The sequence below is a fragment of the Strix aluco genome, chromosome 15, assembly GCF_031877795.1.
Source record: "Strix aluco isolate bStrAlu1 chromosome 15, bStrAlu1.hap1, whole genome shotgun sequence".
NCBI lineage: Eukaryota > Metazoa > Chordata > Aves > Strigiformes > Strigidae > Strix > Strix aluco.
In genome coordinates, this window is record NC_133945.1 from 14986651 (window position 1) to 15014650 (window position 28000).

The 28000-nt window shown below is 42.6% G+C and overlaps 1 protein-coding gene and 2 long non-coding RNA genes across 5 annotated transcripts; 1 reads left to right on the forward strand and 2 right to left on the reverse strand.

The window, feature by feature from the left end:
• Window positions 1-27819, forward strand: ABCC6 (ATP binding cassette subfamily C member 6). 3 transcript variants are annotated; one of them, XM_074840330.1, is made up of 31 exons: window positions 1-92; window positions 1336-1512; window positions 1856-1981; window positions 2632-2769; window positions 3836-3961; window positions 4539-4600; window positions 5392-5523; window positions 6112-6324; window positions 7967-8144; window positions 8604-8765; window positions 10297-10389; window positions 10969-11172; window positions 11772-11918; window positions 12640-12727; window positions 13027-13096; window positions 13809-13935; window positions 14415-14591; window positions 15006-15173; window positions 16646-16829; window positions 17317-17380; window positions 17882-18005; window positions 19133-19340; window positions 20414-20724; window positions 21476-21675; window positions 22335-22461; window positions 23080-23181; window positions 23904-24050; window positions 24608-24766; window positions 24993-25159; window positions 25620-25814; window positions 26364-27819. In XM_074840330.1, the coding sequence occupies exons 1-31, from the start codon at window positions 39-41 to the stop codon at window positions 26470-26472; spliced, it is 4539 nt and encodes a 1512-aa protein (XP_074696431.1). In that variant the 5' UTR covers window positions 1-38; the 3' UTR covers window positions 26473-27819. The 3 variants fall into 3 exon arrangements, with proteins under 3 accessions (XP_074696431.1, XP_074696432.1, XP_074696433.1); XM_074840331.1 differs by lacking the exons at window positions 17317-17380; window positions 17882-18005; window positions 19133-19340; XM_074840332.1 differs by lacking the exons at window positions 1-92; window positions 1336-1512; window positions 1856-1981; window positions 2632-2769 and having other exon boundaries at window positions 3430-3961; window positions 5373-5523.
• LOC141930050 (uncharacterized) lies at window positions 4520-6146 on the reverse strand. The gene is made up of 3 exons (XR_012625189.1): window positions 5610-6146; window positions 5366-5483; window positions 4520-4596 (listed from the first exon to the last, which is right to left on the reverse strand). It is a non-coding gene; the product is annotated as an uncharacterized LOC141930050 (long non-coding RNA).
• LOC141930051 (uncharacterized) lies at window positions 10424-15762 on the reverse strand. Its single transcript, XR_012625190.1, has 3 exons — window positions 15264-15762; window positions 13109-13231; window positions 10424-10538 (listed from the first exon to the last, which is right to left on the reverse strand). It is a non-coding gene; the product is annotated as an uncharacterized LOC141930051 (long non-coding RNA).
• Window positions 27820-28000: the final 181 nt, after the last annotated feature.

A 28000-nucleotide genomic window follows, 5' to 3' on the forward strand; every position in this document is an offset into this window, starting at 1 on the left:
CCCCGCCCGCCACCTCCCGGGGCAGGTCGGCGGGCGCCATGGCGGCGGGCGGTGGGCTGTGCGGCTCCCGGGAGGGCTCCGCCGGGCTCTGGGTGAGTGAGCGAGCGAGCGCCGCGGCACCGACCTGCTGCCGGGCCGCCCCTTCGGAGGCCCGGTCAGAGCGGGGCCGGGAGCGAGCAGCCCGCGGGGGGAACGAGCTGTGGTGGCGCCCGGCCCCGCCGCGGGGTGCGCGGGCTCCTCCTGCGTGGGGCCGGGGGAGCCGCTCCACGGGGCGACACCGACCCACGGACCCTCCTGCCGCCGAGCAGGTGCCGGCGCGGTGCTTGAGTCAGGCGGGTGACACGCTGTAAAGTGAAGTTGTTTCCAGGAGGGGTGCCTGCTGTGATGGACTTTGCCTCCCAGACACAAGTTTTCACCCAAATGGAGGACAGTCATGTCTTTATCCAGTTACAGTAAATTGGATGGGAGCGGCGTGGGGGGGTGCCGGCCGGCTGCACTGCTGGCAGGGCGCTGGAATTAGTCCCTTTAGCGTCTTGAGAAACTATCTGCTGGATGACCCGCTACGGAAATACCTTTAAAAGGGCTCTAATGAGTTGATCAGTCCAGCTCACAGGGCTTTCCATCTCCAAGGCTGATAAACTCCCATAATTGTGAGCAGTTATCTGCTTCCTCTTTTCATCAAGTGATTCCTTTCCCCTAGCCTTGCTTTGCATCGTATCTTCCACATAAAGGACTTGAACCACCTCCACAAGCTGCTGAAGAAAACATACCCTCGCCTGTTCATTTACAGTTTGCTACTATGTTAGCAGATGAGATCTAAGTGTTTGTTCAGTCAGAAAATTACAACCAGATTATAAATACAGCTGAGGAAATGCAGTCGTGATGTAGTTCATGCACTAGGATACTTCTTTCCTCCTAACCTCCATTTTACAGGTCATTCCCTACTGACTATTCTGATCGTTCCCAAATGCCAATAATCTTTTTTATTCCCAAATTACTTTTTCTCATTCCATATTCAATAACTTAATTTTTCTCTTTTATTTTTCTCTCTAGTTGTGATAGATGATGCCTTCCTTTGGCATCTTTTACTTTTCCAACCTTTTTTTCTCCTTCTCTACTTCCATTTCCTCCAAAATGCTACTGCTGAGTCCTCCCTCCCTCACCTGTGACACCTTCCTATTCTTTAGCAGCCCCTCTGTTGCCAACTGTTTTTTACATTTGAAACCATAAATCAAATTCCTCTAACATTAGAGTAGATCTCACCTGTTGCATTAGCTGGTGAAATTCTGCATACATTAGCTTTACTGTTTCACTTCTGTGTTGATTCTGTGACAGGACTGGAACCAGACGTGGTATACAAACACCCCAAGATTTACCTGGTGCTTTGAGACTACAGTTATTGCCTGGATACCTTGTGCCTATCTTTGGATCTGTTTTCCTTTCTACTACTTGTATCTTCGACACAAAAACAAAGGCTATATCAGGATGTCCCACGTCTTCAAAGCCAAAATGGTAAGAGTGGAGGATGGGGTTTGATCCTAACATCACAGAACTTAATTTTTCTAAATCATTAACTCTCTTCTGATGATCCATTTCTGTGTTTGCTTTGATGTTTACTGACTGAGGTAAAGTAGGTCAGTATAAATCAAGTAAAGTTTTAGGAAGAACTGTCATAAGATCTTCTCGCCTGTACTTCTGTTTGGTTCCCCACTACTTCCCGTAACACACTCTGTCCCAAATCTGTGCTTCCACCTCTCCAGTGTTGCCACCCAGGCTGCTTGGAGCATTCAGCTCGGTAGATTGTTCCATCATCATTTCAGTCCATTCCATCATGTGTTTGCTGTCTCTGCCCCAGGTCCTTGGATGCATCCTGGTAATGCTCTGTTTTTCTAATGTCTTCTTTGTACTGTGGGAAGTAAGCCAAGGAATCCCACGGGCTCCGGCATTCTTCATCGGCCCTGCTGTGGTGGGAATCACAATGGTAATTCTTCCTTTGTTTTGGCTGCATGTGGCTCAGCTTAGGCCTCCGGGGGCAGATCTTGTATTTCCCACGTTTCTCAGTATCTTTGAGCACAAAGAGAGCTGATGGGGAGTACAAGGCTGGAGACTCATTTTGTGAGTTTCTGCTGCGTGATGCAGGAGGGGCTTGGAGTTGGGGCAGACCACTGGGTCTACAGCTACCGTATAGAGCCCTGTGGGCAGAGTACAGCTCGCAAGAGCGGAGGTAGCAGTAGGTTAGAAAGAGGTCTCACAACAAGAAGACAAGATCTAGTTTTTCATAACCACAGTATGCAATTTACTATGGTTTAGAATGAAATGGGACTTCTGTTCAACCTAAGTGCTTATCCTCCTCTTCTGTCATTGCATCTTCATAGCCTAGATCCTCCCAGCCTGATGGTCCACTTGTAGTTTCATTACTTGCCCTTTCTGGAGAGGCATTCTTGACTGCAAAATTGCATATAATGCTCTGCAGTTTAGCCTTTTAGGAACAATACTGCAGCTCTGAACATCTTGAAATATTTGGTCAGGCAACTAACTGATTTTTCTCTATTGTATCCATTAATTTGATAATAATGTTTGGCATTCCATTACCAGCTATTTATTTGGACAAAAATTTATACTTCCTCACAGATCCTTGCCATGTTCCTTACCCAAGTGGAAAGAATGATGGGCATCCAGTCTTCAGGTGTCCTGTTGATTTACTGGCTGCTCTCATTCATGACTGCAGTTGTGATGTTTAGTTCCAAAGTCCAACATGCCCTGGAAAGAGTAAGTGAAATCACATATCTTTAATGTGCAGGGGATGAAGTCTCTAAACAACAGGGCTCTTTTTGCCTCATTAATTGGGAGGTGGAGAAGCAAATTCCTCTCTTAAGATATGTGCTGTGAAAAATGATTGATGACACTTTGTCATCTCCATCAATGTTATGCCTTTCAATGTAGACATAGTGTGGTTTTCTGAGAGCTCAGCAAACTTCATATATGAATAAAAGCAAAATGAACATAAACGCTGTCACTAAAAAATGGCCTTAGGCCAGAGTTTGTATCAGCATAAATATGTTGATAAACATTTTTATAATTTGAGTATTTGTGGTGAACGTTTATTTGTGGAGGAGTGCTGGCTGGGTTTACACATCTGAGACTTACTGTCAGTGGCTGTTTTCCCCAGGTGAACAGTTGTACCTTTCCATCACAAAAAGGAATAAACAAAAGTTTGTGCTACCTGTGTGTTTAAGTAATAGGGGAATAATAAACAGTCACTAAACAAAACAGTTGGGAACTTACTTGTTCCTGCTGTGTTGAATGATACTCAGGCACCAGGCCTCTTGTAGAAATGACACTTTGCCACTTCTTGCTACCAAAATACGCTTCCAAAAATACTCAGACTTTTTCCTTGGTTTTTCTCATTCACAAAATTAATCAGAGCACCCCACATGGAGCCCCTTAGACACACCATTTATAATAAAAGCGGGCAGGTTTTTTATTATATCAACAACTTATCCCACTAGGTGAGCAAGGAACTTCTATCCCTCAGAGCACCCAAAGTTCCCTGAATAATGATGCAATGTGGACGTCTGACTTCATGAGACTGCTATGAAGCCTCATGATAAAACTGTCACTATAAATAATAAATGTGTCCATTACTTAGTATTTTCTGATATTTTGGGGACTTATCTATTTAAGTAGCTCTACATAACTACAGTTTAAATAAATGCACCTCATGTTTTGAACCAAAACTCAGAGCTTATGGCTGGTAGGACATGAGAAGCTATGTTTCTCCACCGATTTCATGTTAAGGTTCTTACCTCATTCTCAACAGTATTCTGTTTCTTAGGGCTTCCTGGAAGACCATTTCCACCACATTACAACTTATCTTTATGCTAGCCTGGTGCTAGGAGAACTTGTGTTATTTTGCTTGGTTGATCACCCTCCCTTCTTCTCTAAAGCTATCAACAATCCTGTAAGTATAACATAGATTTTCATAATGCATTGCTTCATTGCTCAAACAAGAATTTAAATTTATGGGTATACACAGGAATATGAGTATCTGGGAGATGTAAGATGCACCATTCTGTATAAAGGATGACAGTTTTAAAAGGTAACCAGCAGAATTTGGAATAAGAGTACTCTGTCACTTTATGTATGTTTTAAAAAACTAAAAAACTCTTCTATCCATACTCATGATTATTTTCATTGAAACCAGTAGATAGGGCTTATATTGCTTCCCCTGCTCTTCTGTGCAGCGGTACTCTGTTTGAGGTACGAGTATGGCAGAGCTTTGTGCTTCAGAAAATAATTGTCTTCGGGTATGAAGAATGATACTCTTTATTCCTCCATCTGAGACATTATTCAAAGTCTAAGTCTCCAAAGTCTCCCAATCCCATTGATCCTCCACAATATGGTTACACTGTTAGTGTCAATGGGTGTGCGTAACTTTTTGAGTTGTTTTCCTGGGGAAGCACAGAAGGGGATTATATTCATCTGACACATGCCCATTTCTATGTATAAATATCACCCATGTTTTTTCCTCCCATCAGAATGAGTGTCCAGAAGCCAGCAGCTCTTTTCTTTCCAAAATCACATACTGGTGGTTCTCTGGGTAAGAAAACACAGGAAAAACATGTTTTTGCTAGAATATCAGAAAAAAGCAGCAGCATAAGGGAGGGTGTAGATGACAGCCAGTAGGAAATACTCAGCGCCCAAGTTAGCTTATGTGGTGGGGATTTAAATTCTTTCTCTGGGGACTTGAAGTATTCTTACAAGATCAAATTATAAAAATTTAATTTGAGAAAAGTAGTTCAAAACACAAATTTGTGATTCTAGATTATTCTCTTCCCCCTTTCAAGTCCCTTCCAATTCCCTTCCAGTGCCCTCCCAATCTTGAAATAGACCTCGACAATCTCAAAAGGTCACCGTACACCAACCACAGCCCTGTCTGCCAGCCAGACCTTCCTGTGACAAATGCTGGGCAACGGGAAAATAGCGAATGAAGACATTGGCCCAGCCTGCTGCTTAGCATTCAGAAGAAAAATTGTTACATACCTCAGGCCTAATGTCCACTATGATAAAGCCTCATCTGTGTTTCACTGCCACAAAGTTAAACTGAACTTTGTCCCCCACTGCCCAAGACCCACCTCTCAGTATGGACTAGAAATTAGAGCTTACTTGAAAATCCTCATTATATTGACAGAAGATAGCATAGGGATTTGAAGCAAAACTGCTGTTCCTGAACATTCATATTCATTCTGGGAAAGGACAGTCCCGAGTAGTGTAAGTTCATTCCTGTGTGCTCACTGTGGTGCACTAACTTAAAGTCCATCTGTTTCAAATATGTTATGTGCACAACCAATCCTTCCATGCTTACCTTACAGCAGTTCGTGTGTTCTCCAGGCTCATCCGGAAAGGCTACCAGCAGTCCTTGGGGGTGGATGACTTGTGGCCAGTGAGGAAAGAGGACTCCTCTGAAGAAATTGTTGCCTGGGCTGAGAGAGAGTGGAAGAAGTGTCACAGCAGAACCCAGCAGTGAGTACTTGATCAAGAGAGCATGTCATGGGCTCAGCTGGGCAGTTTCTCCCTTGCCTCTAGATCATAGAAGCAAATACACTCACAGGTGCTGGTGTGCCATCTCAGAACAGGCTGTGATCCCCTGCATTCCCCACAGAGTGCTAGACAGATGCTTCAGCACATATTCAGGCTCTGAATGTAAGCTCTGCTAGGTGCATCCTACCTGGACAAGAGAATAGTTGGAAGATTCAATCCCACTGAATTATTTGTCCGTTAAACAACAAGAAGAAAAGGATAGTGTATATAAAATGGTCCAAGTAACACTCTGCTATGAAAACTTGAGGGTCTTTACTCTTCAGTGGGTGAGCACTGAGTGAGTGAGTTCCTTTGTGCAAAATCTGATTTTAAGTGTTGAAATCTGATGAACATCCTTCCATTCCTGGAAGCATGAAACTAAACTTTTTGTGAGAGGGATTATTTTTTGATGAGCATTTATACTGGATATGGCATGAGACCCAGTGTGAGATACTTAATGATTTTCTGAAAGCACGAGATTCCCAAGCTTTCTCCAATCGTGGCTAGCTTTCTCATTGTTTCTTTCTTTAGAAAAAGGGAGTCTGCTATATTTAAAAAAGGTCAGAAGAGTGAAACTGGCATAGCAGAAGCTGAAGAGACAGAGGTTCTACTGCAATCAGAGCGCAGTCAGAGTGGGCCCTTACTGAGAGCATTCTGGAGTATGTTTGGAACCTATTTCCTTCTCAGCACCGTCTGCTTAGTTATCTGTGATGTCTTCTTGTTCTCCATCCCAAAGTTACTGAGGTATGTTCATTTTTATATCATATGTCTATCACACATACAAGACTGTGTGTGTGAGCTCACACAGAGATGTGTATGCCAGCACCCACAGAGGTGGGCACGCAAAGGCTTATCTTTTGAAATCTCCTATTGCTGATGAAAAGAGATGGATTATTGTTTGTGCTAAGCCCACAGTCAACTCAGCAGGAAAAAAATCTAAACCCCTGTCTAGAGCTGGGCACACTTTCTCCACTGCTGTATTCCAACAACAGAAAGGACAGGCTGCACTAAGCCTTTGACAGCTTTATGAGGACAAGAGTGAGTTATTTGATGGTTCTGCATATGCCATCTTTTGCACAGGCTGTCAGCCACTCGCTGTAGTCTTAAGGCTCCTATTATTTATAAATTATATAAGTAATTATTTCTAAATTGTATAACTAATTATAAAGTGCACAGCTGTACATCCTACACATCTTAAATAGTTCCTTTAGTCAGCTGACATAATGCTTTATGGATTGTGTTGGTACAACACAAACCTGCATTACAGTGTATTTTCAAGGGCAAAAATCACTTCTTAGTCATTAAGAGAAGATCTGGAAATGTCAATGACTTCCTTAGATTATGGCTCCCAATTTGCATATTTCTGACAAATTCATGAAATTTCGGAGCCATCCTTAACACTGAAAGTGAGATCTCCCCTGAGAAAATGCTCAGATCAGAGATTGCTTCAAAACCAATTGTCAATGTCAAAAATCAGGATATTATAAGATATAGGATACTTAGCAGTTTTTCCAACTCTTCTACTATTTTACTGATAAATATCAGCCAGAGAGAATACAGGAAAATCCCTGGTGTCTCTGCATTTTTGTGGGTCTGCTATTTATCATAGAATGGTTGGGGTTGGAAGGGACCTTAAAGATCATCCAGTCCCAACCCCCCTGCCATGGGCAGGGACACCTTCCACTAGCCCAGGTTGCTCAAAGCCCCATCCAGCCTGGCCTTGAACACTGCCAGGGAGGGGGCAGCCACAGCTTCTCTGGGCAACCCGTGCCAGTGTCTCACCACCCTCACAGTAAAGAATTTCTTCCTTAGATCTAACCTAAATCTACCCTCTTTCAGTTTAAAACCGTTACCCCTCGTCCTATCCCTACACTCCCTGATCAAAAGTCCCTCCCCAGCTTTCCTGTAGCCCCCTTTAAGTACTGGGAGGCTGCTCTAAGGTCTCCATGGAGCCTTCTCCAGGCTGAACACCCCCAACTCTCTCAGCCTGTCCTCACAGGGGAGGTGCTCCAGGCCCCTGATCATCTTTGTGGCCTCCTCTGGACCCACTCGAGCAGGTCCATGTCCTTCTTACACTGGGGGCCCCAGAGCTGGACACAGCACTGCAGGGGGGGGGTCTCACAAGAGCAGAGCAGAGGGGGAGAATCCCCTCCCTCGCCCTGCTGGCCCCACTTCTCTTGATGCAGCCCAGGACACGGTTGGCTTTCTGGGCTGTGAGCACACATTGCTGGCGCATAGTCAGTTTTCCATCCACTAACCCCCCCAAGTCCTCCTCCGCAGGGATGCTCTCAATCCACTCCTTGCCCAGCCTGTATTTGTGCATGAGTTCTACGTGGAATCAATCAGTTCTACATGGATTCATCAACATACTGCTCCTGTCTTGCAGCCTTTTCCTGGAGTTCATTGAGGATCAAGAAGCACCTAGCTGGCATGGTTATTTCTATGCCTTCACTATGTTCCTTTTGGCTTGTCTCCAGACTCTGTTTGAACAACGATATATGTACATGTGTCTTGTTCTGGGGTTGAGACTGAAAACTGCAGTAACAGGGCTTGTGTACAGGAAGGTGAGTCTGTAGCTTCTTTTCCAGCTTCATTTTTTTCTAGCCCTACATTAGTAGCTATGACATTGTTGGTACAGTAATGGTACAATACATTCTTAATATCAGGGGCGCTGTTACTACAAACTACTTTTAGGATGTAATTTTGTGCAATATTAATCTCTGAACAGTACGTGGGAGGTATTTTACTATTTGTTTTTCAGATCTTACCTCTGAAGGAAAAGCCAAGAAAAGGAAAAAGCAACATAAACTTGTTTATGCTATACATTATGGTTAGGGAAAGGAGTACATTCTTCATCTTAAAGTGAAGTCACATATCCCAGGCAACAGCATCTTTTCAGTATCTAGGATTTGACATTTTTCTCCATCTCTTTTTCTTTCTTTCTTTATAAGGAGAAGAAATTTGTTTGATTTTTTGGACCAAAGCTGTTGTTTGACACCACCTTTGTTCTCTACCCTGTCTAGATCCTAGTTATGTCAAATGCATCAAGGAAAGCAGCAACAGTAGGTGAAATTGTTAATCTGGTATCTGTTGATGTCCAAAAGCTAATGGATCTGATTATCTATTTTAATGGGACCTGGCTTGCTCCTATTCGGATTATCATCTGCTTTGTCTTCTTGTGGCAGGTAAAGTATGATGACAGTACTTACCAACCCCTTTCTATTCTACGTCTAGGGAAAAGAAGTTTTCAAAATTCTGGTTAGAGCTTTGCTGGTTTGAATAACCTGAAATTGACATATATTTTTTAGTTCTGTAGCATGGTGGATTCAATTTTATTTTTAAAAGATATTTTTATTGGTATAGAATCCTTACCTGATCTCCTTCACTTCATCTTCTCACCTGTGTACTCAGCATCCAGCCTCTTTTAGGGAAAAGACTGTGAGTATGATTATTCTGAGCTGACTGATAAACTTCTGCCTCAGATTTTCCTCTGTCACCTCTCTTTTCAAGCAAAATGTGGTGGCCCAGTGCAGGCTGAGAGTCCAGTTCCAGCTCCTTAACATAATTACAGAACATAGAGGGAAAGGGTCTGAAATACTTGACATCATCCTGAAGCCTGATTGCCACAAGATCAGTGAAACAGTTTGAAGCAAAGTTATATGATATTGAAAAAGACTATTGGATACATTTAATTTCACAGGTATCAAGGATTTTATCAAGGAGAGAGAAAAACCTGAATTAGAAATAAAGGGTGATAATCTAAAAGATCCTTTTCCCCCCTTAATTCAGTGTATGGTATTTGTCGGTAGGATAAAGCCCTATTTCTTAGTCCCTGTCTTTGGCAGCACACCAAATGGAAGTATGAGCACTGTAAAGACAGTTGATTCCCAAGAGCTTTCCGGAGGCCTTTGAGACCTTCCTTTGCTTACCAGGATGGACTGTGGCTTTTGCCTGGCACACGTGGATGATCATCATCCTTTTTTCTAGCGATGTTGACAAGCTGAATGTGGTTGCATAATTAACACTTTGTTTGCTAGTGTTTATAGACCATTTGTGTAGAGAATACTTTTATCTGTCTGTGTATACCAGCACTCACCTCTCTAGCAAATGTAAGCCGTCTGTAGAGAGAAATAACTAAACCATGAGGAAAAAAGCTCTCTATTATGAGATGCAAATCATTACGAGCCCTGGTATCCAAGAGCTGTCCCAAGAGTACGTGGCACAGTATAATGCTACCATTTCATCTCACTAGTTGACATAAATTCAGACAAGCTGGGTTATTTATGCTGCAGGAATAGTTTGTTGAGGGTTTGGGTTTGTTTTTTAAACAAAATCTGGTTTTGTTTTGGGTCACTTACTTATGCCAGCCACAAGATGTCCTCCTTAACCCATCCAAGGACAGCTGGGCAGAAACAGAAATGACTTGGAATTGCCAGAGTGCTTCTGGATCGCTTTCAGCACTAATCTAGTTCCTAAAAGGGAAGCAAATAAATTCAGCAGAGTGTGATGACAGGAGTTACCCTGCCTGCAGAGTTAACAATCCACAGTACTTAAGGAGCACAATTACCAGGAAAGGCAAAGGCAAGATTAGAGTAAAGCTGCTAGGGGTGTTAGGCCTAAATTCAAGCAAGAGGGAAGGTGAGCGAAGAGGAATGGAAAACAGTCATTTCTAGTAATCATCAGAAGTTCTTCCTCTTTCCTTTTCACTCCTGGCAGCTTCTTGGGCCATCAGCCTTGACTTCGATTGCTGTATTCCTTTTTCTTTTGCCTCTGAATTTCATGATCACCAAGAAGCGGAGTCAGTTTCAGGTACATTTTGCTTCATAAAAATGAAGTGGTTTACTGAGTTGAATTATACTAGGATACTGCTTTTAAATCTAAGCTAAGGGCTGCCATGCTCTTCCAGGAAAGGATCACATGGAACCCAAGGCTACTGATTATTACAGTAGGCATGCATGCTAGGGGAAAAAAAAAAAAAGTAGTAACTAACATTAGAAAAAGAAGAAAAAGAAGAAAAAAAAAGAAAAACTAAGCAAAAAGTAACTAACATTAAACATTCAAGTGATGGCTTAACATTTATTATTCATGCTGACCATGACTGTCTGAAGTAACATAGAAGAATTGAAAGCCTGCAAAGTTTCTTGAAGTTTAGAGTAAGATCTTGCATGTCCCATCTTTTACCTTGTTTGCCCACATCTTCTGTGGGGTTTATGTATTGCCAGCAAAATATTTCCCAGCCTAGAAGATTCATAAGCAAAACAGTATACACAACTCAACTGCAGGGAAATTTATTCAGGATTCATAGGCAAAGATAAGGTGTTTTTTCAGAATAATTGCACTGTTAAACATTCAACCTATTAAATGATAAAACTCAAACATTTATTACAGGAGACCCAGATGAAACATAAAGATGAGCGGGCCAAACTCACCAATGCCATTCTCAGTGACATTAAAGTAATCAAACTGTATGGCTGGGAGAAAACATTCATGGAGAAAGTGTTTGGTATCCGGAAGCAAGAACTTCAAGCCCTAAAAAGATCTCAGATTCTCTTTGCAGCATCTCTAGCTTCTTTCCATTCATCAACTTTCCTGGTGAGTGGTTCACCTTCCTACATAAAACATGTGCTATTACTTCCATTTCTCTTTGTACTCCTGTCTGGACAGATTTTTCCTGTGGGACAGCTATCTGCCTGGAGGAGATGGTGGTCTCACAGGAGTTGCTGAGCCCTGGTAGAATCAGCCACACAGACATTTACACTGTCCTAAGAGTTCAGTGGACAAGTCATCTGGTCTGGCAGTGTGCTCCAGGCAGACAGCCTGCTTTGCAAGAACTACCTGGAGACCTCCAAGCTAGACAGAGTTCATGGCAGTCAGTATCTGCACAAGCCGCTTTTGCACTTGCTGTTGCAGCTCAGCCATGTGTGTTTTCAATGGGAAATGGCTGTGCTTTCACCTTGCTGTGGTTGTAGCACCAAGACTTCCTTAAAGCAGAACAAACGTCAAGTGATCAGACTTGGTTTTGTCACCAACATGCAAGACCTTTGCCTATGATATTTGCAGGATGTGTGTGGGTGATAGCCTGGACTTAACTAAGTGGGTTCCAGAGTCTTTAGGAAGGGGCCTGTCAATCCTTGAACCATTCTTTTCCCTGTCTGAAGCAAATGGTTTGCTTTTCTTTTGCTCCCTTTCAGATTGCCTTTGTCATGTTTGCTGTCTACACCCTGGTGGATAACACACATGTCCTGGATGCTCAGAAGGCCTTTGTATCTTTAACACTGATCAACATTCTCAACACTGCGCACTCCTTCCTGCCATTCTCCATAAATGCTGCTGTCCAGGTTAATTGCAGGCTACCTTCCTCTTTCTTTGGCCATAAGTGTTTTTTTATATATCACCATTAACAGGTAAAGGTAGGGATTTCTTAGGGCTTTGAATGTCAGGGCTAGCTATTTAATTGCTCTGTGAAACAGTGAAGTGCAAGGACTTGCAGCTGAAGGTACTTTGTAGCATTGTTTTTCAGAAAGGCTCCACATATTGACAAAATAGCCACCAAGTCTTTTGGCACCAATCACAAGCACCATTAGATTTCAGAGGTGCTTCCAGTTCTGTTTTTAATCACAGAAATCAGAACAGATGGAGCAAAATCTCCACGGGAGATCAGGGGAAACCCTGCTAGCCCAGGCCATAGAAAAAAGCAAGTCATTGTCCAGTAAGTAATTGGGAAATTCATTTCCCTCTTGCACCCCAAGTAAACTGCCACAGCTCTTCATGTACAGAAACAATCACTGGAAAGATTGCAGGATGAACTGGAGAAAAAAGCACCAATTTCACTGTGTAACAGAAAACAAAACACAGGGAAGAATATGGTTTTTTGCTAAGCCAAGTGGAAAGAAAGGTAATTAACATAAGAAAGAGCTGCATTTGTCCATCTAAGCCTACAGCATCTGCAACACAGCACCTAGTCAACATTTTAAGTGGGTCTTCTAGTTGAGTCTTCACTTTGAGTTTTACCACCCTTCTATTCTAAATCTTATGCTTTTGTGTGCTTCTTCATTTCAGGCCAAAGTCTCTTTAAACCGCTTAGCAGCTTTTCTGAATCTGGAAGAACTGAATCCCGAGAGCTCAAGCAGAAACACTTCTGACTGTGGTGAGCTTTTGTGTCAGCGTTGTTGTCTTATAAGAGGAATAGCTTCCATTGTTCAGCTTCCATTCTTAGGGTGCCTACCATAGTCGAGAGAAAAATGTTTGTCCCTTACTGTCACTTTATCTTTCATGCCTATTTATTTCTAACAATGAAATCTAATCTGGTAATTAACACCTTCTTTTCATACTTAAGGTTCATTTTATGTAATATAAATACACACTGAAACATAAAGTCATATAAATAGGGATGTTTCTGTACCTACCTTTGAATTTACAAGTGTTCCATTTCTCCTCATATTTTAGTACAGGCAAGTATCACCATAAGAAATGGGACTTTTTGCTGGAGCAAAGAAACTTCTCCTTGTCTTAGAAGGTACAGACTTACCCTTAGTCATCTCAATTCTGTAGGTTGAGGGGATGCTGAATGAACTAATTCCTCAGGGCCTAAATGAAACCAGTGTGGAATATCTAGAGGCTTCTGATTTTGCTTCATAGTTAATGTTGAATTCTGAAAATAACAAAGTCAGACAAAATGTAATCTTGCTTTTATGCTTGGGAATACATAAATGGGGAAGGTGCCTATATCTGGATGTTGCCTTAATATATGGGGACTGCTTTCTTTACACAATTTTCTTGTTCAAATATGAAATTACAGTAATTTAAGTCAAAAAAGTAGAATTGGTGGTATGCAGATATAATATATGACATCACTACATGCTTATTTCAAAAGGCATTGCAGTTTGAGAGAAGAAAGAGTGTTGAAAAGTTCTGATGTTCAGGAATGTTTTATATGCAGTGCTTTGGACTAGCCTGTCTCCAGAGTGGGCATCTGGGTTTGAAACTCAGATTGGGATGTGGATGAAGACTCTCTGGTTGGAGGTGTCTTTGCAGGGACGAGTCCTGTTCTGCTGCAAAAAGTCAGCATGACGGGAAGAGTAACCCTGTGCAACTGAGGCTTCGGTATGAAATCAGTGGGTTCAGTTGGTACATTTTTATTGCTGCAAGACAACAGCAATAATTTTGGTCATTTTCTTTTCAGAAAAGTGTATCTAAAAGGTGATAAGAGACTAATCTTTTCTCTATAGCATAAATCTTATGGTGCCTCAAGGCTCCTTGCTTGCTGTGGTTGGCCAGGTGGGTGCTGGAAAGTCCTCCTTGCTGTCAGCATTACTTGGTGAGCTGGAGAAGACAGATGGCTGCGTGACCATGAAGGTAAATTTTCCTCTGAGCATTTGCTTCTAATTAGGCTGTCTTCAGGAACAGTAAGGTACTAACCAAGGCATCAGGTATTTGATGAAAACCCATTTACTGCTGAATTTTAACAAAAGCTGTATGTAGCAGCCCGCATTTAATTATCTGAAGGTGCTTAAGAGCTCTCAGATGAGCCTGGTCTTGGGAATGGGAACTGGAACAGGACTTCAAAGATCCAGTTCCATTTCCCACTCTGACAGTGAGCTGAAGGCATCCTGGTAAATTGCAATGTGTACTTGTACCTCTGTTTCCTCCTCTATAAGATAATGAGAGTGCAGACTCATATTTTGCAAAGTCCTCTGAGACCCATCAATGGTGATGATCATTCCAGATTTCTATAAATCTAATTGGGAGAGCTTTTTTTCAAAGATGGGTTCCCACAGTGTCAAAGTGAGCTTATGAAGAAGATTGTTAACATTCTTCCACTTCCATTTTCATAGGACACTGCAGCTTATGTCCCCCAGCAACCTTGGATACAAAATGCTTCAGTGGAAGATAATATTCTCTTTGGGAAAGAGATAGATGAAACATGGTTCAACAGAGTGATAGATGCTTGTGCACTGCAACCTGATTTGGAGAGCTTCCCTGCAGGGCAGAAGAGTGAAATAGGAGAGAAGGTACTGGCTTGGGTTCATATTTTGGCCAACTTTTCCATGAGTAGCTACAGCTTTGGGTGACCTGCTTAAAACACCTACAAAAGAACTAAACTTGCAGGAGGCAGGTGCTTAGTAATTTCTGAGAAGTCAGGACGTGATTTAATGGGGTCTGAAGCCCACCTCTTGACCTAACCAGAGATATGAGAGATGCTTAAGACAAAAATCAACAAATCCAGGTCATTTTTATGTCCTCTTCTGCATGAGACTGGAGTTGCTCAAGAGAATCTGCCTCTGCATCTCAAGAGCCCTGTTTGGAGCGAGGGAGAGGCACTGATTTAAAAATAAGGAAGTCATAAAACCTTAGTGTAAAATGGAGCCAACAGTTGGCAAATATACTGTAGCTTTGGAATAAACAGTGTCAATGCATTTTTACAGGGAATAAATATATCTGGAGGGCAGAAGCAAAGAGTGAACCTTGCTCGTGCCGTGTACCAAAATGCTTCAATTTACCTACTTGATGACCCCCTCTCAGCTGTTGATGCCCATGTTGGACAGCACATTTTTGAACATGTTCTTGGACCCAACGGCTTACTGAAGGACAAGGTGTGTTATAAATCCTGAACTGTAAAAGACTGCAAAATGTATCTAATTATCAGGGCCCCTGAAATGTTTCCATTAATGTGGGTTACTCACTTTATCAAAGGCTCCCAAATTACTTTTTGCTAGTCACAGCAGGTACTACTGTTAGCAACAGTGGAAGTGGAATGGGTAACCTCTGCAGTCCACACAGCAGATGGAAGTCCTGCAGTGAGTCTCACCTAGGAGGAGAAAGATTGAAAAGTTAAGCTCTCCTGAAAGACTGTCTTTATCCTCATGCAAACCACATGCCTAGTTCCAGCCTTCTACAGCAAGTTTATAGTTCTTTGGTCTTCCATTGACATTATCCTTCTTCCTTTTTGAGATTTACTGTCTGATCTCTTCCAGCTCATTGTATCTTATCAAAATGTTTAATCCCATCACTTTTGAATAGTTCAGTGATGCCTTTACAGTTCTAATCACCCAGATGTTCATAATTTAAACTTCAGTCTTAAAATCCATCTTAAACACCTCTCTTCCATTCTTTTTTGCATTGGTTGTGTTTTGGTTTTCCTTGGTATTTCTCTGCTCTCAAGCAATCTGGATAATAAATGTGGTTACATGAGATGGGATGCTAGGACAGCCTCTGTTTCACGGTATAAACTACCTACAAATACTTGATTCAATTTCACATTGTAGAAAGAAAATAGGTAATTTTTTTCATTAGAAAGTCCAATTAAAACAGCCATGTCTGATTACAAATACCTTTCTCTTCATGTGGAGGTTGTAAGTATCAGAATGTAATTATTGTATTGAAACAGAAAGACTGGTGAAGAAAGAATGTATTGGACTTAAGCAGTACTCAGAGGGCTTGATTGTATATTAGAAATATAGAACATGCCAATATATTATCTAGGGAAAAACTACTTTTCTTATGTCCTTTCCTACATGTAATTATCCATGCAAATATGCTCAGAAATTGAAATGAAAAGGAGCTGCACTCTAACTCCACTCAGGTTGATGAAGTTTTCAGGCACAAATTTAATCCTGAAGTATTGATATCGGTGACAATAAATATGACATGCTCTCCAATTAACATCATTCTACTTAAGAGCTTCAGCTTGAGGGCAACCAACAACATGGAACTCAGTGAGCCAAGCAAAAGGTCCTCCTACATACAGGCTGCTAGCCTGGGACTTCAGGCTTCAGTTCCCATCCTCACTCTTTTATGGTGTGCGTGACACAAAGCAAGTTGATTCACCCCTCTGCTCTCGAGTTCTGCACTTTCAAAATGGGCACAAAGCTGTGCTGCAAAGATAAACTTCAGCAAAAAGACAGTCAGAAGTGATGGGAATAAATAACAAAAATATCTCCAAGTTAGTAATAATCATAGCTCACACTGAGTACATGTCTTTCTTCAGAAGACAGCTGACTGCAACTGCTCGAGTGAGCAGGGAAACACCAGAACAACTGTAACTATTCCCTCTTTATTCAACCAGACTCGTGTGCTGGTGACTCACACAATCAACATTTTGCCTCAAGTGGACAACATTGTCTTTCTGGTGGATGGAATGATCTCAGAAGTTGGTTCCTACCAAGAACTTCTACAGAGAAATGGGGCCTTTGCAGAATTTCTTCGTTCACACTTTACTCCAGAAGAGAAGGCAGGTGCTAGTTTTCCAGGTAACCCAAATGAGTTGGAATCATTCTTCCTAGGTCTATCAGTCAATTGTTTCCTTAATATTATACTTAACATTGAAGAACTGGTAGGGGAAGGGGGTCTGCTGCTGTTCACAGTTGGGAAGAGGGAAAAGAGAACAAAACTGGAAAAGCCAGTCTTACATTTATTTTATTATGGACTTCTAAAGCTGACATCCAATCACAGTAAGCTGTCGCTTTGTATGGGGAAAAATTATGCTTGTCAAATTAGCTGACTCATCACCTCAAAATCAGTTCTTGAATAAACAGTTCCATCTTAGTAGACAACAATCAGGCAGTAAACAGAATTACCAACTATATGTGCTATTCTTCAAGCCTCACCTTGATATTTCTACCCTTAGAAACAACTCTTTGTAATTAATCTTTCCTCCGTATTATCAGTTTCTCAAAGGCTATACAGGACAAAACGGGATTCTAAAGCATTTAGGAAAAAAATGCATTTATTTGACAGCTATAGGAGACACCAAAGACACCATCACTTCTAGAAATGGTCCATCACAGGAGAAGCTCTTTAGGTAAGCTTAAAGTCTCAGACACTGAAGAACTTGCTCCAAAAACCCATATAAGCCTACATGAAGGTTCTTACTGAGTACAATACAGGTTTGGGATTGATCTGTAAATTAATAAGAGTAAACAAGCAAACCTTAAGAATAGGTAAGAAACTGCTCTTGAATATGGAGGTTGACTAACATTTTTCTCCTTATTTCACAAGGAGACAGAATTTGTTCCAGACCACATGTACAAGGCTTGCTGTTCTCTTCCCAGTGGGGCTGTAAGGTCTGACTCATTTCAATCCAGCCACAGCTAATGAATGCTGAAAGCTTCTGTTTGTTAATAGCCTGACAGAGCCCAGTCCCTGGGGTAAATATGGACAATGGTTGGGGTCACTCTGGAGGACCCTGAAAACTGCAGCCCTCAAAATAGGCATGAATATAGGGATGGATGGGTAAGGAGATCCAGCTTTAAAATACTCACTGCCTTGGCTAAAAATTGAAAATATTTTTGTTTTCTTTAAGAAGTGACAATTCAGTCAAATCATCTGCTAGGGGAAGGGAGACTATTCCTGTAAGTCAAGACTGTACCACTGCTGTAGCCACCGAAGGAAGATTAACCAAGGGAGAGAAAACTCAGCGTGGCAGGGTAAGCACAGCACCTTCTTCTAAAGGCAAAGACACATACCATGGGTTTATTACTGACCCACTCACGGCAGGCAGGTCAGCTCACTGCCTAAGTTCAACCAGGGCAGCTCCAGGGAAGTCAGCTGAGCAGTACAAGTTTGCCCTACAGATTGAGACAAAGTCATTTCAGCATTATTTTACGTAGCACCTTCTATGCAAACTGTATCTCCCTGGATCCCTGATCTAAGCACTGGTTCCAAAATAGGAATAATGCACGTACATTGCAAAGAGCACATTATGGAAATGAGAGGGGGGAAAAAAATTGTAACCACTTGAGGAGAGAGATCCCAGTTCAAGAGTTGACCTGAAGGTGGAGAGTGCAATGAGGCAATCAGGGTGAGGTGGTGGTAAGGGACAGAAGAGGATAGATTACAAGGAACTTGTAATCTTGAGTCTGTCCACAAACTCTTGAGGCTAGTGGGAAGGGGCAACGAGGCACATCACTGTTCTCATCTTGCCCAAGGGAAACACCTCAAAAGCCTGAGGCAAGGAGGGTACTGTGAAAGGAAAGAAGCAGGTGTGGGATTCCAGCTACGAGGAGTCAGGCACAGATGAGGTGTATATTCAGGGAACATGGTAGCAGCAGTAAAACATGGGGAGGAAACGAACTGCTGAAGCTACACACTGGTAACTGAGATGGGAGTAGGAAGTTGGACACCCCAAAGGAGGCAGCTGTTCCCCTAGAGAAGCACAGTATTAGCCAGACTGGGATCTCACCTCTGCTGATCAGCAGTTACTCACACGAGCAGTCAGTGGGATACATGATAGTTCTCAGTCACACCAAGAACAAATGAAAACCACTGCCTGGCATAAGCCTTACCTGTATTCCACCAGTAACACGAGCCTATTGCAGTAACATTCATCAGTTGATAATAATCACTCGTTAACACCATGGATTTATTTAAGCATGGCTTCATTATTCATCCCTGAGGAAAACAAAAAAAGAATTAACGTGGTTCCTATGGCCCATGATAGATAACCAAGTAGATACACTATAATAAATCATTCCTTGTTTCAGAGCTGGTTTTCCTTGCTAACAAGCTTGATCCTCCCAACCTCTCCTATTTCTCCCCAACTGTTTTGCTCTAGGTTAATACTTCGATTTACGCAGCCTACCTGAAGGCGACAGGCTTACCACTGTGTGTGTACATCATCCTGTCGTTCACATGTCAGCAAGCTGTGTCATTTTCTCGTGGTTACTGGCTCAGCATATGGACAGATGACCCTGTCCACAACGGGACACAACAGCACACAGAGCTGAGAGTTGGAGTCTTTGGTGCACTAGGAGTTGTTCAAGGTTCATTTAACTTGCTCACCTAATTCTCTGTATTTCCATCTTCCTTTCCCATGTCCAGGATGTTTTCTCAGAATATAAACAAGTGCATACCCATGGGCTTTTAGCCTCCTGGGCTTTTGGCACCAGCCCTAAAGGTTTGGCATGGGATCTAAAACTACAGGCTCTGACGCACAGAGGATTTCTAAGGGATCTGAACAATATTTCCAGTGTTACTGCCTGAAATTCTACTTCATGGTATGCTAGAAGAGTTCTCCTGAGCCTTTCAGCAGACCATGATGAACAGCATCTTCCTCTATATTTCCTGCTGGAACTAAATAACCTGAGCCCTTAAACATTCAGCAATGGAAGAACTAGAACATCCTTATTTTTCTATCCTGCCCCCTTGTATCCAACATCATCTGCCTATTTTTCTTCCTCTTATCCCTTTCCATTCCTCCAATATAAATGAATTGTATCCAAGTGCAAGTGGTGGCTCTTCTCCATGCTGAATTAAATCTTGGTTGAGGTCTTTTGAGAGAAAAAAAGGAACTTACGGAATTCTACATTTCTTTAAATCTTACTCTTTTAAAATGGCCACAATTCTTTTGGTCACCCTTTAAAAAAATAAACCACTTGTTTTAGGACAGAAATCAAATCTGGAAAAATCTCAGCCCAAGTGACAAAAGATTGAGAAACATTGGAACAAGTTGAAAAGAGTGGGAAGGGTTGGGTACCCTTCTGTGCTGACAGTGAATCTGGAGGCAGGAAACCCAAGACTTTGAGTAATTCAAAGTCATTCCAGTCAAGCTCATTTTGTGAAGAATAAAGGATTTGTCCTGTGTGTTTAAGTTGCTGAATCTGTGGCCCCCGTCAAGCTTGCTTAGAAGGTCTTCCACCCCTCTGTAACTACCCTACAGAAAGGGTAGTTTACCCTGCAGCTCTGAGGTTTGGCTTAATTGCTACCGAAGAGAAAGTCAGCTCCTTTCAACTAGTATAGCAATCACAGTACTAAGTAAAAATCATAATCTTGCAAAGTAGAACTCCAAGATGAGTTTGTTCAGACCTAGTAAAAATTATTATTTTTTATATTACAGCCCTTGGCAGATTTGCCTCCACAGCAGCAGTCCTTCTCGGTGGTGTGTTAGCATCGCACAAGCTGTTTCTGCAGTTGCTGAGGAACGTTGCTAGATCCCCAATGGTCTTCTTCGAGCAAACACCCATTGGAAACTTACTGAACCGCTTCTCCAGAGAAATGGATGCTATTGATTCTGTCATCCCTGACAAGCTGAAGTCCTTGCTGGGGTTCTTGTTCAACTTGCTGGAGATTTACCTTGTGATTATAGTGGCTACACCAAGAGCAGCAATGGCCATAGTGCCCTTGACTGTTCTTTATGCTGTATTCCAGGTAGGAGCTCACAGAGATACACAGACAGGAGAGGCTGAAGCAGCATGGCCGTGTCCCTGCAGAAAGCCTCCTTCCATTTCTTAAGAACAGAGTCATGCAGAAACTAGTTTCATCACCTCGAATTGCATCTGAACAAGAGTAATGTCAGTGGCTCTTCCCACATCACCTCAGCCTTCCAAAGCATCCCAGAGACCTCACAGAGGCTTGTGCTTTTCTGATGTCCAGATCAAGTCCCACCTAGAGCTAAATTCTTTCTCTCCATTACTTAAATGGAATATTAAGACCAAAGGCATTTTTTCTTTCCTCCAGAATTCCTTCACTGCTTTTTAATATATCCACATATGCCATGCAGCTCTCCCATTGGGGTCTGAGACCTCAAATACTTTGCCAGCTAAGACTGAACATGAGGGAAGGGCAAATAAGGGCGCAAGCGTGCCTCTGTTCTCCGTCAAGCAAAGGGCTGGTCTACAGGAGAAAGTAAATGCAAGTTTAGAGGCTTTGTGAGTTCAGAGTACCCCGGCTTCTTTGCATTAACTAACCATGGGGTTATTCTTAATGAAGACAGGACATAACACAGGCAGAAATGCTACCTCACCTTTTAAGGACATCTCCTACCTGCACATTAGGTTTTGTAACACCAGGAGAGTACGTACTATTGCAGTTGTTGAGCCCTGCCCACATTTTCTGTGGGGCACCTCCATGGAAGCATAAACCACCAAATCACTTCCCCTTCCATTTCCCTTTGTACCAGCACTTCTACGTCATCACCTCCTGCCAGCTGAGACGCACAGAGGCTGCCAGCAGATCACCCATCTACTCCCACATTTCAGAAACCTTCCAAGGGAGCAGCGTGATCCGTGCTTACAAGGACCAGGAGAGGTTTATTTTGAAGAGCAATTTTTTAGTGGATGAGAATCAGCGAATATGCTTCCCTGGAGCAGTTGCTGACAGGTACAAATCTGCAGTGTAAAGAAAATGATCCTGTATTCCCATGGCCTTGGTGAGTGAAGCTGTAAGCTCTTGGGGCTTGGGTGGAGGTACACAGAAGATGATACAGTAGCACACAGTGTTTTGGGGTGGGGTAGTCTCCTTCATTATCACTCCCACTGTGCCCCTCTCTGGCAATATGCCCCTCGCACAACCCATATGCTCCCATGGCAGCACACACACACTGACACACTGCTAGAGGTATCAGTTGGTGCCCAAAACGCAGGAAGCTGCAGTACCTGCCTGGTGAGGCCCATCCTCACGGGACAGAGTGCATGAGGCCTGTGGTGTAGGCAGAACCCATCAGACAATAGAGCCATCAGCCACAAGTGAGGAAGACCAGGAGGAGTATGTAACTCATGCAAGAAACTGCGTGTGGCTGCTCTCATCCAACAGCCCTTGGAGAAAATCCTAGCAGAGACCACAAGCCAACCAGCTTGGACAGACTGGCACCATTCATGAGCTCCAAGGTGGCTAGATAAGAGCAACCAGGGCACAAGAGCTTTGTTGAGCATCCTATACCCCAGCAGCTCCACAAGTGTTTTGCAAAAGCAATCACGGATTCTCTTGGGAGAAAGGAAGAGGGCACCTAGCAACAGCCCTGTCCTCTCCATCTCTTGCAGGTGGCTTGCTACAAACCTGGAGTTTCTAGGCAATGGCATCGTGCTGTTTGCAGCACTATTTGCAGCAATGGGCAGAACACATCTTAGTCCCGGAACTGCTGGCTTCTCCATTTCATGTGCTCTTCAGGTAACTCAGCACTGAAGTAATACCATGCTTGCCTTTCATCAAAAGCAACTTGTATTTTAATTTCTGCTACCATTTTAATTTCTAAGAAATCACAAACTATTTCTGTGGTTTCTAGATGCTTCCTCCTACCAAACCCTCCTGTCATTGCTGAAACCCAGAGCATCTGGAGCACACAGCCCCTTAGAGAATGAACCTCAAACACATGTACCAGCCATCATTTTCCTCCTGCATCTGAACTCATACTTAGGTCACAGCATGCTCTGAGCAACTGAAGCAAGGTCTTACCTGCTTGTAGACTAGTTACACAATAGCCTAAGAAAAGTTACACTATCTTTTAGCATGTAAGTCAGTAGCATTTCATTCTCTATAAACTTGCTGAGAAGAAGCTGGGGGGGGGGGGGGGGGGGGGGGCGGAGCTGGCTAGGCTCTTTAAACACAGCTTTATGAACCTTCACAAGGATCCATGGTTATTTTTTAGCCTTTTAAGGGATGATTTCTGAAGTAATTAGCTGATGAGGAGGTCTTTATAAATAAACACTAAGACAAAGTACCAAGTACCTCACAAGCGTAGGTCAAGACTTATTTTATCTGTCCTAATGCTCTGTTTCTTTCTGCTAGATAACTGGTGTTCTGAACTGGATGGTGCGCTCCTGGACGGAAATAGAGAACAATATTGTTTCTGTGGAGAGAGTGAGAGAATACTTGAGGACTCCTAAGGAGGTAGCTAACCAACTATTGACCTTACTAGCAGAAGTGAACATCTCTGCGAACTAAATCAATAACTTTTCTATTCCACCTGGACAAAACCCCTCGTTTTCCCCCTCTAAAACACCAGTTATGTTTCCTTTAAAAAAACTGCAGCATTTGGTTTTTTTATCCAGCTGACTAGACTTGTTTTATAACCTCTGATCATCATTATTTTCTTAAGACAGTTAAGCATTAGATTGTCATTAAAATAGCTTCACTTGGTAACACTCATGGAATGAGCCGTATTTTCTGCCCATATTTGGAGTATGTATTTATTGCACGCATTCAGATGCAACTCTCTGATAACTGATGCCACTAAAAGTCAATCATTTTTGTTCTGTAATCATTAAAATTATTTCTCCATATACTGCCCAGAGATCCTACTAAAGGAGACTTTCAGTCCTGTTTACAGGGACATATAAATCTTTTTTTATTGAACCACTTATAATGTCAGAACTCTGACACGCAAACAAATGTTTATCCCCATTTTCAGTTAAGACGATTAGCATCTTTGCATAAAGTAAAAAGTAAGGATTTGCAATATGAATGTGAGAGGCCTTTTTATCTTTTGAAACAGTAAATAGATTGGGGGAATTTGGCACAGATGTCTTCATAAGCTTTCCCTTTCAGTATGGCCACTTGATTTGGTAGTTTAAATCAGCTTTATACATTGTTGTTTGTTTTCATCTATTCAGGCACCCTGGACTCTGAATGGCAAACTTCAAGGTCACGTTTGGCTCACTGAAGGAAGAATTGAATTTAGAAACTATAGTTTGCGATACAGGCCAAATTTGGAGTTAGCACTGAAGCAGGTCAACCTAACCATCAATGGGCAAGAGAAGGTAAGCAGAGCCACTCGTTTCAGAAGAGCTGCAGAGTGTGAGCAGTGCTTTGCAGTGATCAGACCTGGGCAGATACAGTCCCTGCCCTACGCCAAGGTACAGCAACTTGTACACGTGAAAGGTGCAGTAAGGTATAAGCCCATCTATCACCCTGCACACCTATTCTAGTACAAAGCAGTGTTTCCAGGATTGCTGCATACACTAGACATTCTTCTGAATGACATTTCATTTCACAGAAGGTTAGCAGAGTTACAGCAAAAGAATTTCACTTTTTAAATCTAGTGCCACATCAAGGCCCTGTTCTAGCTGCCAAGTCTTTTAGTTATTCTTCCCATCAAAGACTTTCAAGATTCCTTTTCATATGAAACAACTACAAATTATAAATTATTTGCTTTAAGAATGTATTCCTAGACTATGCAAATCTTGAACAGCTCTGAAGATTTGATCCATGCAAAGCTGTCTCTCTTTAAAAGGCCAAGAGGAGCTACATGATAGGTCTTTCTGACTGTAGAAAACTGTCAACATCAAAACCAAAAGCTTTCCATTGCCCTTTACAGATCGGCATAACTGGAAGAACAGGAGCTGGGAAATCTACTCTTGCTGTGGGATTGCTGCGATTGGTGGAAGCTGCAGAAGGAGCAATCCTAATTGATGGACTAAATATTGCTCAGCTAGGTCTCCATGACCTTAGAACCAAGATAACTGTCATTCCCCAGGTATGAAATTAATTTCCAAAATGCTTTAGCAGTGTTGTAAGTCTTTACACCCAGGAAGAATTTATAGATTCTGTGAGAGGCAGGACATTCAGAAATTTCAAAGTTGGAAATAACCTCTACGCCATGCTAGTCTCCCTTCAATAGGACATTAGCCCAGCAGGGAAAAACCAGAGAGCTCGTTTTTATAATTAATTTCAGGAGTTGTTTGTACTGTCTCTGTGCTCAGGATCCAGTTTTGTTTTCTGGCTCTCTAAGAATGAATCTCGACCCATTAAACCAATACAGTGATGCAGACATCTGGACAGCTCTGGAACTGACTCAGCTCAAGAACTTTGTTGCAGATTTGCCAGATCAGCTGGAATATAAGTGCACTGACCAAGGGGAAAACTTAAGGTACCTCATCTGCCGAAACACAGTGGCAGGGCAGTGCCAGCCTGTGGGCTAGGAGAACAGAGAGCTAGCGGGACAAGGAGTCTAATAAATTAAAAAAAAAAAAAAATTAAAAAATGCAAATTGCTGCATTATTGTCCTGTTTAGCAGCATGAAATCAAATCATAAGACACCAAGTGGAAGACCTTTGAGACTTAATCATTGTGGTGGCTTGTGTTTGTGCAGCACTTAAAACACTGGAATCCTGTTCCAAATGCAGGTCTCCAGGGTGCTATAGTAATACAGTCCCTTCACTTCCTTAGGTTATTTCGTGCTGTTAATTGGCAGTGCCACCAGCCTCGATCACCCTTTCAGGGAAAGGGAACAATCACCTTTTCATTGCTATTTTCTAATTAATCACGTATTCTGACCCCAGGAAAAAGTGACTGCTGCTCTGTTTACCATCCCTCTTTCTCACTTGCAGCACTGGTCAGAAACAGCTGGTTTGTCTGGCCAGAGCACTTCTCCGGAAAGCCAAAATCCTCATTCTAGATGAGGCCACAGCAGCAGTAGATTTTGAAACTGATCTTCAGATTCAATCCACCCTGAGGACCCACTTCAAAGGCAGCACAGTGTTAACAATAGCTCACCGGATAAACACCATCATGGACTGTGACAGGTAATCTCTTCAGCCACTTTCCTGAGGAGGAAGACAGACACAGGCAACCTGTGTGAACCAGATGAACCACACAGTGTCAGTGAACAGCAATTTCATTTCTGTCCTTTTCTTGTTTAACCCTCAAAGCTTTGCTATAGAGATCGTAACGAGCTATCTTAAATGAGCCAAGCACCAATAGGTTAATCAAAGATCATTTAGTCCCACATGATGCATTTCATGCTGTGTCATACCCCTTTTTCCCCCCACTGATAGCAAAACCATGGCTACAGCTCTTTGCATCATCTTAAAATCGTGAAGCTAAAATACAGGTTCACAAATCTTACTCCAATCTCAGTTGCCAAAAAATTCTCCTCCCACAAACTCAGTACTTGAATAGTCACTCAACAGAAACTTACTTCTATCCCACAGCTGTTTCCCAGCTGAAAAGCTGCTGGGAAGCTTGGTTGAATAACATGCACTAAAATTATTTCTAAAATAAGTAGAAATAACTAAGTTTATTACAGCTGCTGCTATATCCCCAAGCTTACATTTCTGTTTTAATGTTCACAGGATTTTAGTCTTGGAAAATGGTCAGATAGCTGAATTTGATACTGTGGAACACTTAATAGCTCAGAAGGGACTGTTCTACAGACTGATGGAAGAATCGGGCCTTGCGTGACTCATTCATGGAGTATACATACCATAACCCCACCACTATTGGGAATAATTGATCTCATAATGGAGTTATCTTTGTTTCACTCTAAAATGCCTGACACGCAACCAAATCTTGTTTGAGCTGTAACCGCAGTGAGCAGATGAAAAGGGATGACTTGGGATACATGTTTTTTCTGTAGGAAACTTCGCAATTCCATTTTCATTATGTTTCCAGATACCAAAATCTCACTTTTCCACTGAAAATGAGCCAGCCAGAACTTAAATGCCTTGTTGCTTTTATGGTATAAAAGCAAACAGGCCAAAAGAAAGAGACCACAACATTTCTGATTTATACTACAAATGGAGCCCAAATATACTGCCATACTTAAAGATTATACAGATCATTTTTAAAAGCCAGCAAGATTTTATGGGCAGCAAGCAAGAATTTAAGTGGTAGCAAGCAAACTTAACTATTTACAGCTTGTCTTAAGTTCCAGGCAGAACAAATTTAGCATTTAGCCAATGCCTTAGGGACTGCTCACCTGCACGCTGTTCTGACACAGATGTGGACTCCAAGGCAGCAGATGGATCTAGTCACCCCAAGTGCCCAGACACTGGGGGAGCAGGGAAGAGGAGGTGGGATGCCACTAAGCCCAAGAGCATACGGCTGCCTGGGGGCTGCCTGTGGTCGCAGCCGGGGATCAGACCCACTCCATCTCTTTCCGTGTCAGCTTTGGAGGGCCCTGAGTGAACCACGCTGTGCAGAGCGGACAGGCTGCTCGGAGGAAGAGAGCGAGCCAGCTTAGGCACAGGCTTGCTGATGCAGGAGAGTCACTTGGCTGGGATTGGGCAGCAGAGCATCGTTCCTTCTGCTTGAAGGCTTGGAGCAGCCCTGCTGCCAAATGCCAGCTGGTCACAGCAGAGCGTGTCCAAACACCGATGCCAACATTTCCGAATTGAATTTGGCAACAAGGAGTTCGTGTGGTGGGAATTGTCCTCCTCTGATCCCTGCAGCGTGGTAGCCTGGAGATGGGGGAAGCAGCAAGGACTTACCTGTCGACCTGGTGGTTCATTTCTGGTTTTCTTCTTGAGTGCAAGTTTACCTCCTGCACGTGCCACCCCGGTGCCGCAGAGCCCCTGACATGGTCATCTTTCAGGTGTTACTTTAACAAAGTAAAACAGCAGCTGAAAGCAAAGCCTTGCTGGGCTTCCTGCAGTGCCGCGGTCAGAGCGGTTCCCACGTCTCTCCTCAGGAATCACAAGACAACGTGACAAACAAATCACACAGTGAGATACTGCTGTTTACTGTGACTTTTATTAAAGCACTTCATTTTCTAGAAAGCTGAAATAAAAATAGAATCAAGTACTGAAATGGAGCTCTTGAGTAAGCTAAAGTAAATATAGTATAAAAAGGAATAATGGGGGGGGGGGGGGGGGTGGGAGAGTTCAAACTGGTGAGAGTCAACCCAGACCAGCAAAACCCAGCAGTTTCTTCTCCAACAGCCTTTCCACCCATGTTAAGAGCAGTTAACAGCTTCTGCTGGACAAGTGCC

What these genes read in the sequence shown, in the direction of transcription:
- ABCC6 (XM_074840330.1), top strand. Translation starts at nt 39, where the DNA reads ATGGCGGCGGGCGGTGGGCTGTGCGGCTCCCGGGAGGGCTCCGCCGGG. An exon ending in CTAAAGCTATCAACAATCCT is followed by an intron (nt 3,962 to 4,538) that starts GTAAGTATAACA and finishes TCCTCCCATCAG; the next exon opens with AATGAGTGTCCAGAAGCCAG. An exon ending in TCCATCCCAAAGTTACTGAG is followed by an intron (nt 6,325 to 7,966) that starts GTATGTTCATTT and finishes CCTGTCTTGCAG; the next exon opens with CCTTTTCCTGGAGTTCATTG.